The sequence below is a fragment of the Oculina patagonica genome, chromosome 13 (genome assembly GCF_052425735.1).
Source record: "Oculina patagonica isolate OP01 chromosome 13, crgOcupat, whole genome shotgun sequence".
In the NCBI taxonomy this organism is placed as follows: domain Eukaryota; kingdom Metazoa; phylum Cnidaria; class Anthozoa; order Scleractinia; family Oculinidae; genus Oculina; species Oculina patagonica.
The window spans coordinates 7,081,040-7,095,078 of record NC_135770.1 but is presented as its reverse complement, the minus strand read 5'-3'; the positions used below and the strand labels follow the sequence as shown (position 1 = coordinate 7,095,078).

Genomic DNA, 14,039 nt, shown 5'->3' with positions numbered 1-14,039 from the left:
TTACGAACCGCCGATTGATTTACCGTCAGCTAAGTCAAATGTCAAGTTTGCTACTGAGAGCTATAGGGATAACATTCCGAAAGCTGGGAAGAAATCGTTTAGCCATTTTCACAAAACCTGTTTGTAAATTTTAGTCACTAGAGATTGTTGATCATGTCGACTGAATATATTATTTTTGGTGGGGTGGTCTCAATCGTTAAGCAACCATTTACCATTCTAACCCGCCCTTTCGCTTTATATATATATATATTTTGGCTTCTTTTCAATTCTCTGAGGAGAGCTTTTCCTCATCGGTCAAAAGGTTATTTTTTTATATTTCATACATTCATCGCCGGAAATTCCTGAGCGTTCTTCCCATTTGAGATGTTTTGGACCATTTTGTGTTAAAAATAAAATTGTATCTTGTGTCCTGCATGATATGGACAAAGGTTAATAACATCTGATCGTACTGCTCAAGTGTTTGTGGGCGGAAAATTTATGTTTACGAAAGTCATTCCAAAATAAGCTCGAGACAAGAGTTGATCAAGTACGAAGATTTTGAGATCTTTTGAGATAAAGAATTAGGGAGCAGTGTGTGCCAAGTAAACATTTTGGGCAAATTCTACCACTTTTCTTAAATAGTGACTGTCTTATTAGCTACATTTGCCATGGTAAAAATAGCCTTTAAATCGTTTTCCGGGAATTTATTCAGAGGGTTTTGGTCTAGTAAAGGGTATTTTTTTCCGGGATACTGATCGGTGATATGACGAATAATGTCCAGAATAAGAAAAGTCTAACTCGGAAGAGAAAGAAGCTTTCCTAAACGTAAAAAAAATCATTGCGGCCTCGATGTTGACAGATGTTTTCCTATTTAAGCATTGATAGTGATGCAGGGATTTTGGGTGTCTAGTCTCGTAAAGGCTTCAGTGGCGGATCCAGACCTTCAGATAAAGGGAGAGGAGCGCTCTCCGAAATATTTCACTGAGGCCTCTGGACCTCTATGTGTTCTAGAAATAAGGTGGGGACCTTGCCCCCCCCCCCCCCCCCCACCGGGCCCCTCCGCTAAATCCGCCACTACAAGTATTATGCTTAGATTATGCTTAGATCAAATTTACAACGGCTTATCCACAGCAAACAGATGATAGATCAATAATCAACATGCCCAAAACTCCACTTACGACATCATAAAAATAACACATTCCAAGGGAGAACAGGACAAGCATCCTCTAGGGGGAGGGGGGTGGAGTTGCTCTACTCTATCCCACCTTCCAGCGGAGTTGCGTATATTCACAGTTTCTGCATCACTGAGAACTATGTGGTAGTACCCGAAACACCTCTGGTGCTGAACTTGTGGAAAGCGTTCACACACAAACGCAAGGACTCCAGTGTCGCTGAGTGATTTCAGTGGAAGCCAGAACAGCGCTCCAGGTTTCTTGTGAAAACAAGGGACCTACCCTGGCGTCTTCACGGTGGATCTATTTTTCGTCTTCCATCAGGTCAACGCTTTCGAAAAAGATGTTAAGATTTACCTGGATGCGTCCTGTTTCCATGACAACACAATAATCGAGCAGACGTACCTGCACAATATGCGATCCCCCATAGTGCCTGGCGAGAAAAAGCTTGACGTCCCGGATATACGTCGATACGAGCTTCCTCTGGAAGACCTCGGAGATGTGAAGGAGGGAACACCTCTCAGAAAAGGAGCAAACGGGATGGATTACACTTTGCTGCACTCTGGAATGGAGTTCCCGAGGTTCAACGACGCGGAGAATATTGGCCAGCCGTACAAGTTTGTGTATGGCGTCGGAGCTGACCAGGAAAAGTGGTTCAGTCATCTGGTCAAGCTAAACGTTGAGACAAAGGAGTTTGTCACATGGCAGGAGCCAGGAGGATTTGCTTCGGAGCCTGTGTTCGTCAAAGCACCTGATGGGAAGGAAGAAGATGACGGTGTAGTGATGTCATGCGTGATCAACATCCCTGACCAGACCACTTACCTGTTGGTTCTGGACGCGAAGGAGTTCAAGGAACTGGGGCGAGGCGTGGTGAAAGGAATTACTCCAATGAGCTTTCATACGGGCTTTTTCAAATACCAAGTAGAACATTGACAATGATTGCATCGATTTTTTTTTTTATCTAGCGAGGTTAAAACTGGAATGCTTTTTGTTTAGTGACGCATGAACTTTATTTAAGCAAGGTTTTCTCCTCTTGCTAATTATATTTGTCAACGAACTAGTGGAATCAGTGAAAGAACTGCAGTGTTATCTTTTGATATCCGCAGTCGTGTTCGAGGTTATGTTAAACATAGGTGGTTTTGATTGTGGGAAAAAACAACAATAATAACAACAACAACTAAAGTACTCATCCTTTGAAGCGGTTGTTTCCGCGTTATAGCTCAAACCTTAAGAACTATTTTTTTTTTAAAATGCTAGATCCGAAGAGTGTTTAACAAGCAAGTTTGGCCAATAATGAAGGGAAAATTAAAAGTTTAAAAAAGGCATAACCACGTATGCAGCCGCTTATTGGTGTACCTCTAATAGCTTTGCGAAGTAGTTTAGATTTTAAAATTTTTTGACGCCACGATAAACAGGACTTTTACTGTCTTGTGAAAATCACATTTATATCTCTAGTTACATATAAAATCACACTGTGTTTGCTTCCAAGAAGTGGTGTGTGCACTTGTTAACCGGGTGGGGGTCTGGTGTCCCCCGGTTCATAATCTACCTTCGTTTTTTTTTTAGTTAGCCGGGTGGGGGTCTGGTGCCCCCCGGTTCATAATCTACCTTCGGTTTTTTTTTTTTTTTTTTAGTTTTTTTGTCGGTAGGGCATTGAAGGTCACGCATGTTGATTGGCTTAAAACAGGTCATCTTTCATCACCCACTTGAAATTGCCTCAGTGGAGGAAGGAGAATGGGACGGAGGAAATGTTTTAAATTACTTGCCACTTGAGGGATTAAAATTACGTGCGTTATACGCGTTTCCCGTGTGTTTAACTCAACAACAAATCATCGCTTAGACCACAGAGCAAAATAGAATTGCTGCTCAGTTAGAAATGACCAGAACGACATATAATTGAAAGAGTCAAGTTATATATTATGCGTTTTAAAAGAAGAACGAAAACAACTCTGATATCTCTACCTTCAAAGTCTTCAAAAGCGATCAAAGTGCCTTTGACCTTTAATACTGATGGCCGAGTATCGTATATCGCATGTCACGCTTCAACATAACGCACTTCTTGTTGAACAGCAACAAAAGGAAATAAAACGCTACTGGGTATACGTCTAAAAGCCTTAGGCTTTCTTGTTAGCTAAAAGAGTGGTTAAACATTAACCACCCGGTTTCGAGCTACTAAGTAGCTTCTTGTTAACCGGGTGGGGGTCTGGTGCCCCCCGGTTCATAATCTACCTTCGGTTTTTTTTTTTTTTTTTTAGTTTTTTTGTCGGTAGGGCATTGAAGGTCACGCATGTTGATTGTCTTAAAACAGGTCATCTTTCATCACCCACTTGAAATTGCCTCAGTGGAGGAAGGAGAATGGGACGGAGGAAATGTTTTAAATTACTTGCCACTTGAGGGATTAAAATTACGTGCGTTATACGCGTTTTCCGTGTGTTTAACTCAACAACAAATCATCGCTTAGACCACAGAGCAAAATAGAATTGCTGCTCAGTTAGAAATGACCAGTACGACATATAATTGAAAGAGTCAAGTTATATATTATGCGTTTTAAAAGTAGAACGAAAACAACTCTGATATCTCTACCTTCAAAGTCTTCAAAAGCGATCAAAGTGCCTTTGACCTTTAATACTGATGGCCGAGTATCGTATATCGCATGTCACGCTTCAACATAACGCACTTCTTGTTGAACAGCAACAAAAGGAAATAAAACGCTACTGGGTATACGTCTAAAAGCCTTAGGCTTTCTTGTTAGCTAAAAGAGTGGTTAAACATTAACCACCCGGTTTCGAGCTACTAAGTAGCTTCTAGTTTTTTTTTGTCGGTAGGGCATTGAAGGTCACGCATGTTGATTGTCTTAAAACAGGTCATTTTTCATCACCCACTTGAAATTGCCTCAGTGGAGGAAGGAGAATGGGACGGAGGAAATGTTTTAAATTACTTGCCACTTGAGGGATTAAAATTACGTGCGTTATACGCGTTTTCCGTGTGTTTAACTCAACAATAAATCATCGCTTAGACCACAGAGCAACATAGAATTGCTGCTCAGTTAGAAATGATCAGTACGACATATAATTGAAAGAGTCAAGTTATATATTATGCGTTTTAAAAGTAGAACGAAAACAACTCTGATATCTCTACCTTCAAAGTCTTCAAAAGCGATCAAAGTGCCTTTGACCTTTAATACTGACGGCCGAGTATCGTATATCGCATTTCACGCTTCAACGTAACGCACTTCTTGTCGAACAGCAACAAATGGAAATAAAACGCTACTGGGTATATGTCTAAAAGCCGTAGGCTTTCTTGTTAGCTAAAAGAGTGGTTAAACATTAACCACCCGGTTTCGAGCTACTAAGTAGCTTCTTGTTTAAAAATAATCTTTTTGACAGTACTGTGAACGGTCCATGTAGGTAAGATGTGTGCATTGTGCGACTGAGAAGTAGTAACAGAAATACGCGTGCTTAGAGGCTTTTTTTAAAAAAAAAATGTCATGGAATAACTATTTCTTGTGTGTAAAACATGAATTTTAAACGTGGGAATGCTAGGGATTAAGCAGTTCTTGTTGATAACTTAAGAGTATAGTAATTATTTTTTCTGCCGCTTTTCAAATTCCTTTTTAAGATAAAAAGCTGAACAAAATCAACACTGAAATTATGAGCCGCCTTTTTTGTAAAGACGCTTAAGTTTTCACAATGAATAAAAATGGCAATTTTAGTTACAAGAAGTATGTGTTTCATATTCGCATGCACACGGTTCCTGACAAACTTTTGGCGAGTAAGTAAAGTTAAAAATCCGTCTAAACTTCCGAGTATATATTCGCTGTCGCGTCATTTCTCACAAATTTGACGTGATCAGTGACAGTAATATATCCTGTGCTTACAGTGGATCGTCTTATTGTCTTTTTTACCAACTCATCGCCTATGCTTAGCCATAACACTTGAGTTTTCCTAATGTATGATATCCTTCTTCGTTTGACTGATCCAAGTCTGACAGTCTGATTTGTGTCACAGGCAGAGCAGACTTGTCTGTCAACAGACCGCTGTCCTCTTTCCAGCCCCTGCTGCCTTCACCACAGTTACACTTTTTCCCATTGGAACAAGAGTTTGTTACTCCGCATGCGCACATGTTGTCATGGCCTGTTGCTCCGCCCCAGTAGTTCATCCGTGTTCCGTCACGTGACACCCACCAAGCACGACTCTCGATAATAAACGCCACGTCACTATTGCATTCAAACTTGATAAACTGTTCACAGTTCTGTGAGATTCGAGTGAGTGCTGCTAGCTGAGCGGTGCTGACTCCAGTGTATCGCACATTTTTACTGTAACATCCTGGATTGCTATAACTACATCCAGGAATGTTAGGGCCAACATGGGTTCTACTCTCACTGTCGTGACTTACGACCGTCACGCCGACACCACCCTTGTCACTCATGTCACAGTACACACTGAAGGGAGTCACGCCTCCTTTGCCATCAGGGTCAATCATATAATTACCTGAAGAGCTTCCACTGCGGCCCGACTTTATACTGCTGCAGGACATGGGCTTGAAAACGTCAAGAACAGATGTTGCCTCGATAGAACGCTGAGAATTTTTTGCCACACATGAATAAGTCCCTGCATCGCTTGTGGAAACGCTTTGAAGAAGCAAAGTTCCGTTTGGATAAAGAACATGATTCTGAGGAAGATTTTGGCCTGCTCTTTTCCAAACGATCTCTAGTGAACCTTGTGCTCTACAGTTCAACTTTACATTTTTGGAATCCGATGCCTTAACTTTGAATGGAGGAGTTGAAGTAAATTTGAGTCTGCCTAAAACGGTAACCTGTGCAACACCAGAGTCCTCTCCAAGGAGATTCGTTGCCGAGCAGGCGTACGTCCCACTATCTGCTTTTGTTATATTGAGTATGGTCAAGGTACCATTAACAACAGTAGCCTTCTCTTTTGGTAATTGACTGAACGCTTTTCGCCAAGTGACCGTTGGTTTCGGCTGACCAGTAGCGTGGCAGAACAGGCTCACGTCTTGTCCTTCTTCAACGATGACAGATGAGGGCTTCCGAGTGATCACAGCCCCAACTAGACATTTAAGCAAAAACAGAAAACCTCTCATAAGCAAAGAACAAGAGGAGATCTCATTAAGAGCCTGGCAAATTTACCCAGGATATGCTGCTGGATATTATAAATTGACATTAACAATTTGTATCGTAAATACTTAGTTTCATTGTATTATAGGAATCCGTTCATGCCAAGACAAACGTGACGAACAACCACTGAAAAGAGAGAATGCGAGAACCGCAAAGAATTAAAGAACGTTTTTTAAAGAGGATGATTCGTGGCCATGTTCTTAACCAGAGAAAAAATGAATACAGATTTGCAGGATAACTATCATCGCAATGCTTTAAACCATTGAATTAAATGTTTCATTAAACGATTGATAAGTACAACACCATTTACCTTAAACAGATAACGCAGCCGATGCATAACGTCATTTCTCTAAGAATATTTCTCACTTCTTGCTACACAAGTCAACTCTGGTGCTTTTATTTTTCTTTCCTTTTTGTTGGAGGGGGCGGGGACAAAAAAAGATGAAAAAAGAACGAAGAACAAAGAACAGAAAAACTCGCCTTAGCTCCATCAATAAAACAATGCTGTCTACAACATGTTTTTTTGCATGTACTTGAGGTGGAACAGATAGTAACGAATCAATTCAAATATTATCTATATATTCACTAACCTTGAACAGTTAAATTCGCTGATGCTGATGTTTGACCAAGAATATTTCTTGCCTTACAAGTGTACATTCCTTCATCTTGTGACGTCACATCTGTAATCATCAGACCATCACGTGACGGCACAACTCGTTTGTCTGCAACAACACTGGAATTCTGCTTCAGCCACATGACTTCAGGTTGCGGGTTTCCTTCAGCCTTGCACTGAAACGAAGCTGTACCGGTTTCGTTTACCACCATGGACATCGGAGGTGCCTCAATTGAAGGGGCTGAGATAGATTTACCAGGTTCGCCCTTGGGTCCTTGGGGGCCTTGGTCGCCTTTAGGTCCCGGAGTTCCCTGAATTCCCTGAGTACCTTGGTTTCCTTTTGGTCCCTGTGGTCCTTGCGGCCCGGGCGGTCCATGTTTACCTGGAGGGCCTGTGGGACCAGGCCTGCCTCGTCTTCCCCTGATTCCTTTGGGACAATGTACCGTGCAGGTTTGGCTACTCAGAGCAAGTCGCACTTCTCTTCTGATGTAATCGCGATCGCTGGTTCCCGCAGTAGTTTCACTGGCGTTTGGTTTGTTATTTGTAGTTTCAACATGGCGTTTGTAACGAACGTGTGTTTCTGCAAGAGATCATTATACCAAGATGTTATGATTGAGCTTATATTACATCTAGTCGATAACGCACCATTAAACTTTATTAAGACTGGTGGTGGCGTGAATTGAAGAGGCGGGGAAGGTCTAAAAATAATGTTTACGAGAGGCATCCAAATGAATAACAAATGAAGAGCTTTGGACAACAACTGAGCAGGAAAGGATCAACATCCAGATGAAAAGGCGAAAGTGGGGTTGGATTGGGCACACCCTCGGGAAAACAAACTGCAATGTCACCAAGCAGGCACTGAGATGGAACCCACAGGGGAAGAGGAGCCGAGGCCGTCCCAGAAACAGCTGGAGGAGGACGGTAGATGACGAGGCTAGCCTGCGAGCAGGCTCCCGATGATGTTTTCGGCGAGCGGAGCGAGCCGAGTTATGTGTCGGGTCGGGATTCACAGGCTATGACGAGGCGAGCAAAGCAGGCTACACCTGGTGGCAGCTTGAAAAGATAGCCCAAAACAGAACGCGATGGCGAGCAGTGGTTTCCTTGGACCTATGCTCCATGGGGAGCGAAAGGGTTTAACTGTATTTAAATCGATGCTTGATTTATAGTTATATTGCATTTGCACATGCTTTTTGTTCCAAAACAGGCGGCGATTTCCGCTAGCTGTTCTTAAAAGCAGTCACCCCGTGCCGTTTTGGCACACTTTACTAAGACTAGTTATCTTGCTTAAATTCCATTCAATGCTGCGAAAATCACATTTTGCTGATCACGCTGAGACTAATAATAATCGCATTATTTTGATACGACACAATTTCGTCATTTGGGTTGCACAGCAACACTTCAAGGATCTTGCGTATTACGGACTGTTGATCAGCTTTAAAGGAAGTCATGACATTCACTAATGCTGAAAGGCTTAGTTTTCAGTGGAAATCCCTTGACACGTATTATTAGTTTATATCTACACGATTTTAGATAAAGTACTGCATTCTTTTCATGGAAACACTTACTTTCTTTCTCAGTTAAAGTTTTACTTGAAGTTATTGATAAGTACAAAGTATGGAATGATAAAATAAATTGATGTCACAACATCGGGATGTTGATGTTTAATTTCAACTTCCTTAGTTTCAGCTGTAGCTTCTCAGTTTAGACAAATGAAATTCCTCGTCTATTTCTATTTTCTCGATCATTGTACTTCTCACCTTGGTTTGATTCACCGTGAAACATTTTCATCACAGACTCATTCTCGTTGTTTACTGTGTTTCGTAGCTCGAGCTTTTCTTCTCTTTGTTGATTTAAATCTTGAAGCATTTGTCGATGAACGTGAAGTTCGATCTCGACGTGAATCAATCCCGTGAAGCAAATAACGGAGAGAAATATCGATGAAAACACCACCGTGTTGGAAACGGGGCGAGTCTTTGATGTCTCCATGATACCGTTCTCATAAGGCCGTGAGGACTTACAAGCTTGGATAAATAAACCTTACCGGTGTGTTTGTGACCAAATGCAGACTAAAACACTGAAAGTGAATGCATGAGTGTATTGAGTTTTAACCCTTGTCTGTCCTTTTTACGGTGTTAGTTTTTGTTGGAGACGATTCAAATTTTTAAGTGCGGCATGGTTTCAGTGGCTGTCAATTTCTGCTGTAACATATCTAGCAGCTTCCGATTAATTTACCTTCAGCTAGGCCAGATGTCAAGTTAGCTTAATTGAGAGCTAGGGATTAACGAGAAAAAAAAAAAGTAAAGATTCCCGAAAGCGAGGGGGTTGCTATACCCTATTCACTGGAGATTGTTGTTTATGTTGTCTAAAAAGAGTATTTTTGGTTTGGCGGTCTGAGTTCTAGTAGGCCATCTCGGTTCTAACCAGGCCTTTGCTTACAAGGAGAGCTTTCTTCCATCGGTCAAAAGGTTATCTTGTTTATTTTTGTTACTTTCATCGCCGGAAATTCCTAAGCGTTCTTCCCATTTGAGACGTTTTGGACCATTCTCTGTTAAAAATAGAATTTGCATCTTGTGTCCTGCATAAAATGGACAAAGGCTGATAACATCTGACCGTATTGCTCAAGTGTTTGTGGGAGGATAATTAAGGTTTACGAAAAGAATGATTAGGTACGAAGATTTTGAGATAAAAAATCAGGGAAGCAATGTGTGCAAAGTTAAGAAACTTCGGGCAATTTTTTCGACTTTGGTTCAAATGTTAATTGTTCTCAGATTGTTTTCCATGTGAAAAGGGCGGGGATGCTCGTCGCCTCACGTAGGCCGGGTGTAATTCGATTGTTGGTCTCACTTAGGATGTTACGGACAAAACGTCAATTTCTCCGTAGGTCCCCTTTAGGGTTGCACACAGACCGGTTTCTTAATTTCATTCCGACGAGCATCCCCACCCCTTTCATATGGAGTCTCCCCGCGGGTTCTCCGGCCTTGTTATCAGCAAACAGAGGCGAACTACGCTGCAGCGACAAAGTGTGTCAGACTCCTGAAAGCCGGAGATCTATTACAGCAAAACACAGCTCTTCTGCTACATCAGAGAATATACAGTTACTCGCTCCAACACTTAATACTCCAATTACAAAACCAAATAAATAAATATTACAGTGCAGTTTGTTTAAGTGCGAGCTAGGGACGTGATACAAATTACATCGTGAATAAAACGTTATTTTTAAAAAAAAAAGTAAACTAACGTTCATAAGATCTATTTGCTAGAGTCAATCCTAGCTCTGGTACATTCATTGCGTTAGAAACTAACACTCGCGTCAGGTAGATGAAAGCTTTGTGCAGTTCTAGTTACAGTAAAACACCTGATTACAGTTCTGATCTAACGGCTAGTAAACCAAAACAGCATGTACTAGTTCTGGCTAATGAGCTGGAACATAAACCCGCTACTTCAAAACCAAAACAAAAAATTCTAGGTTGGATTTTCTATGTTTTTTAACAGCGAAAGCGATTATTTAATGAAATGCAACTAAATATTCAATTTACTCTCCTAACTCAGTCTTTGAAATAAGCATAAAAGGTCCCTTAGGCCCGGGCCAAACGTCGAACTTCACATGAGTCGAACCTTAAATGCAAATGAGCAAAAGCTACTGTTTTTCAGTCATTTGCATTAGGTTCGACTCATGTAAAGTTCGACGTTTGGCCCGAAAATGAATGGCCTTAGTCCACTTATGTCCAGGATTGAACGCAGCTTTTGTTCAATAAGTACTTCATATTTGACTGGACCCCTCCTCGTTTTATTTATTTGGCATTTTCATATCACTTCAAATTTAACAGAATTATGTGTGTCTTGGTAAACTTTTATTAACCGGGACACTTTGTGATGCCTATCATAAGGTAAAGTCTGTGTCCCGGAGCCTAAGTGGCCCATACAGCCGGAGCTTATCCCGGTTTCTGTTAGCGTTAAGCGATTAGAATTATTGCTACTCTCCCCTGGATGGGATGCTAGTCCATCGCAGGGTTAGCAGAAAGTTCGCCAGGTACCCATTTATACACCTGGGTGGAGAGAGGCACTGTGAGAGTAAAGTGTCTTGCCCAAGAACACAACGCAGCGCCCCGGCCAGGTCTCGAACCCGGGTCATTTCGACTCGGAGCCGAGCGCGCTAACCATTAGGCCTATCATAAAGGACCCCATAAAGAGTGTGCATCTCATAGGATAGTGGTCAATCCTATATAAATTATATCTGCTTTGGGCCGCCTGGTGTCAGTCGTGTCACACTTAATTGTGCAAAATTTTGCGAACACATTTTAAAAACTGTACAGACGGTTCACCCCGCATAAATTATCCTCCTTGAACCTTCTTTCATTCGATCGACAAAAGTTCCGTTAGTCTCTCTAACTGCCTAGGTGTATTTTGCTTTGAGTTTTACCCGGCGATTTCTAATCGAGTAATTTATTTCTGCCAGTATGTAAGACTGCTTGTGTTTGCAATTTCATTTCAATCTAGAGGGTTTCATACAGGCTAAACTCACACAGAGCTTAATGTCACTGTAGGATAAATAACGCGGGTGGGACTCTATCTTACTTAAAGCCATACAATAGCCCGAACTGCCGTCGATATCTTTTGTTGACAAATTTAAAAGCTGTCATTTAATTTACCTTAAAGAATCTCAAAACCTTTAATTTCTGAATTTCACAACCAGGTATGCTAAGAATCCTTACACAGAAATTACTTGGAATTATTGCACAGGAATGCAGAAAGCCCCCAAATATTCTCGTGTCACGTGTTTATACAAGTGATACGAGGCCGCACTTGACACGAGGCAATGCAACAATCACTGCAGTTGCTGGCACACAGGGGTCAAACGCCGCGCGCGTGCGCAGTTTCTGTGTTATTCCCGCCAAAATTTTCCATACAAAGTCTTAAATTTTCCGAAAACTTTCGCTTTAAACCCAAAAGGTAACGCCGTCCCTGGAAAGTTAAGGACTATACGCCGCTTATGGATTGGAAATTCTATAATTCATCTCCACTGAGTGTCCCAGCTTGAACTGTTCTTTCATCGTATTATTTCTTTAACAATTTCTTGCAAAAGTTTGCCCACTTTCGAGTCAAAAGTTCGAGGCGGCGAAGACCGGATGTGACGTCAATTTTTGCGTTTGACCGCTGTGTGAGTTGCTGAATAGTATGCAGCATGGCTAAGACAAACGTAATCCTATTTTTCTACAGAAGCAACAAAATCTCTATTTATAAAATCGTGTTACTAGGTATACCTTAATCAAAATAGTCAACTGTTGGTTTGAAATGAAAACCGAGCGAGCTCCCCACAGTTCCTTGAACTTTATCTTAGAAAGTTTCTCTAATTAAATTATCACAAACTGGCTTCGTTTGACTACTTAAACAACTGTTACCTGAACTAAGTAGTAGCGTAGTCAAAGTAATTCGTAAATCACTCTTAATAAGTCTAAAAGAGCAATAAGTGCAATCATTTTAGCTATCAAAGCAATGAAGGGAGAGGAGCTGATCAAACCGAGACGAAATTTCGTTCCCTCAGAAGTCATTCTAGAATGAGTTCATTCCGGTTTTCATTCCGAATGAAATTTTCGTTCTGGTATGACACCTCATTCTGGTATCATGTAAACTGAATACGAATTCCGTACCTTGATGAGACCGCAAATCGTGTAGTCTGGGGCGAGTGGCGCATGCGTTTTCATGGGAAACTCGCGCAATTTTCGTTTTGAATCTGGCGCAAAAACCGCGCGCGCGATATTTAAGGCTGGCCGGTCGTCAGTGAACGCAGAACGAATTTCGCTCTGGAACGAAATTCGTCCCGGAATGAAACTCATCCCGGTGTCATTGTAAGCCCCTATAAAATTGATACTGAGAGAAGAGACCTTTAACAGATACGGCAATTTAATTTATACATTGTATTTTGTATTTTGTCAGGAATACAAAAATAAAAATTAAGTAAATTATTTTATAAAAATTTACTCTAATTTATTAGAAAATTTTTTTCACCCCTTTTCTAAAAGCTAAAAAATAGCTTCGCTGGCAATCTAAATTCAACAGAGTCCCCAAAAAATCTTAAATATGATATTTTTACCGAACTCAAACCGGTTTTTAGTTTGTTTTTATATATGATAATGAATTGTTGGTTTAGCATTTTAATATAACAACTTAAAATAATAATACCTCTGTTACTCTGCAAAATAAAAAATTAACTAAGCAAACAGGCATTGGTAAAATGAAGGGTGCTTTAAAATCTATCTGGCTGTTACTAGTGTAAATTATTTAAAAATAAATAAATTAAAAATAATAAGTTACTTGTCACCCAAAAAATAAAAAGCTAATTGGGTGACCACCATGCAAATCTGATTAAATCTAATTTTTCGTCCAGTGATATAACTGAAAAGGGGCTTGTACATTAATCAGAGGAGCTTAGGAGTACTTAATGTTACAGTGGTATTTCTTTGCGCCTGTATAAGTCTATTTATTATTCGTTCAAAATATTAGTTTACTTCATTTATTAACGGCACTTCGATTTACAGGACAACTTAATGACTGATAAATATGCTGATCTCCTGAAAGCGAGCAAGCGACTCTTCTAAGCAAATTGAGGGCATTGACTAGCGGACAACGTTTACGCATGCGAAAGACGGGATCTTGTAAAGGCCAGATTTTTGAACGCGCGTGGATCACGCGTGTCTTTTCTTGAAACGCGAAGTAATTTAACTGAAAAACAAGTCCGGTGACCCCACTTTTTTATTTCAAAATTAGGTAGTGTGGCATGAGAGAAAACTACAGGTGAAATTTAAAAAAATTCTCTTGACCGGATTTTTAGCCAGTCAAAAATTACGGTTTTGAGTAATTACATAAAATCTGCTCCAGAGAATTTTTTTAAACTCTTTATAATTTCTCCCCTTTTTTATGTAGAATTGGATAAGATTCAGAAAAATAGGGGTCACCGAGTAATTTGCGCTATTGCCGTTAGAAGCTCCATGATGGCTCTTATTTACGCCCAAATATTGTTGCTATGGTAACAGGTGATGACGTCATATGATCATATTTAAAAAGAAATGTTATTTTGTCTTATTGAATCCCTTAAATGTAAAAGTGCTAGAAAACCTTAAAACTATTGTGAGCCCCCTTAAAT

At 40.6% G+C, this 14,039-nt stretch overlaps 2 protein-coding genes across 2 annotated transcripts; one reads left to right on the top strand and one right to left on the bottom strand.

Moving 5' to 3' along the window:
* Positions 1-1,422: 1,422 nt before the first annotated feature.
* Positions 1,423-2,654, top strand: LOC144635083 (retinoid isomerohydrolase-like). Its single transcript, XM_078494162.1, has one exon. It carries the CDS (start codon positions 1,566-1,568, stop codon positions 2,082-2,084), a length of 519 nt encoding a protein of 172 aa, XP_078350288.1. The 5' UTR covers positions 1,423-1,565; the 3' UTR covers positions 2,085-2,654.
* A 1,634-nt stretch (positions 2,655-4,288) lies between these two features.
* On the bottom strand, positions 4,289-8,970 carry LOC144634931 (uncharacterized). Its single transcript, XM_078493985.1, has 3 exons — positions 8,656-8,970; positions 6,876-7,478; positions 4,289-6,217 (listed from the first exon to the last, which is right to left on the bottom strand). The coding sequence occupies exons 1-3, from the start codon at positions 8,882-8,884 to the stop codon at positions 5,073-5,075; spliced, it is 1,977 nt and encodes a 658-aa protein (XP_078350111.1). The 5' UTR covers positions 8,885-8,970; the 3' UTR covers positions 4,289-5,072.
* Positions 8,971-14,039: the final 5,069 nt, after the last annotated feature.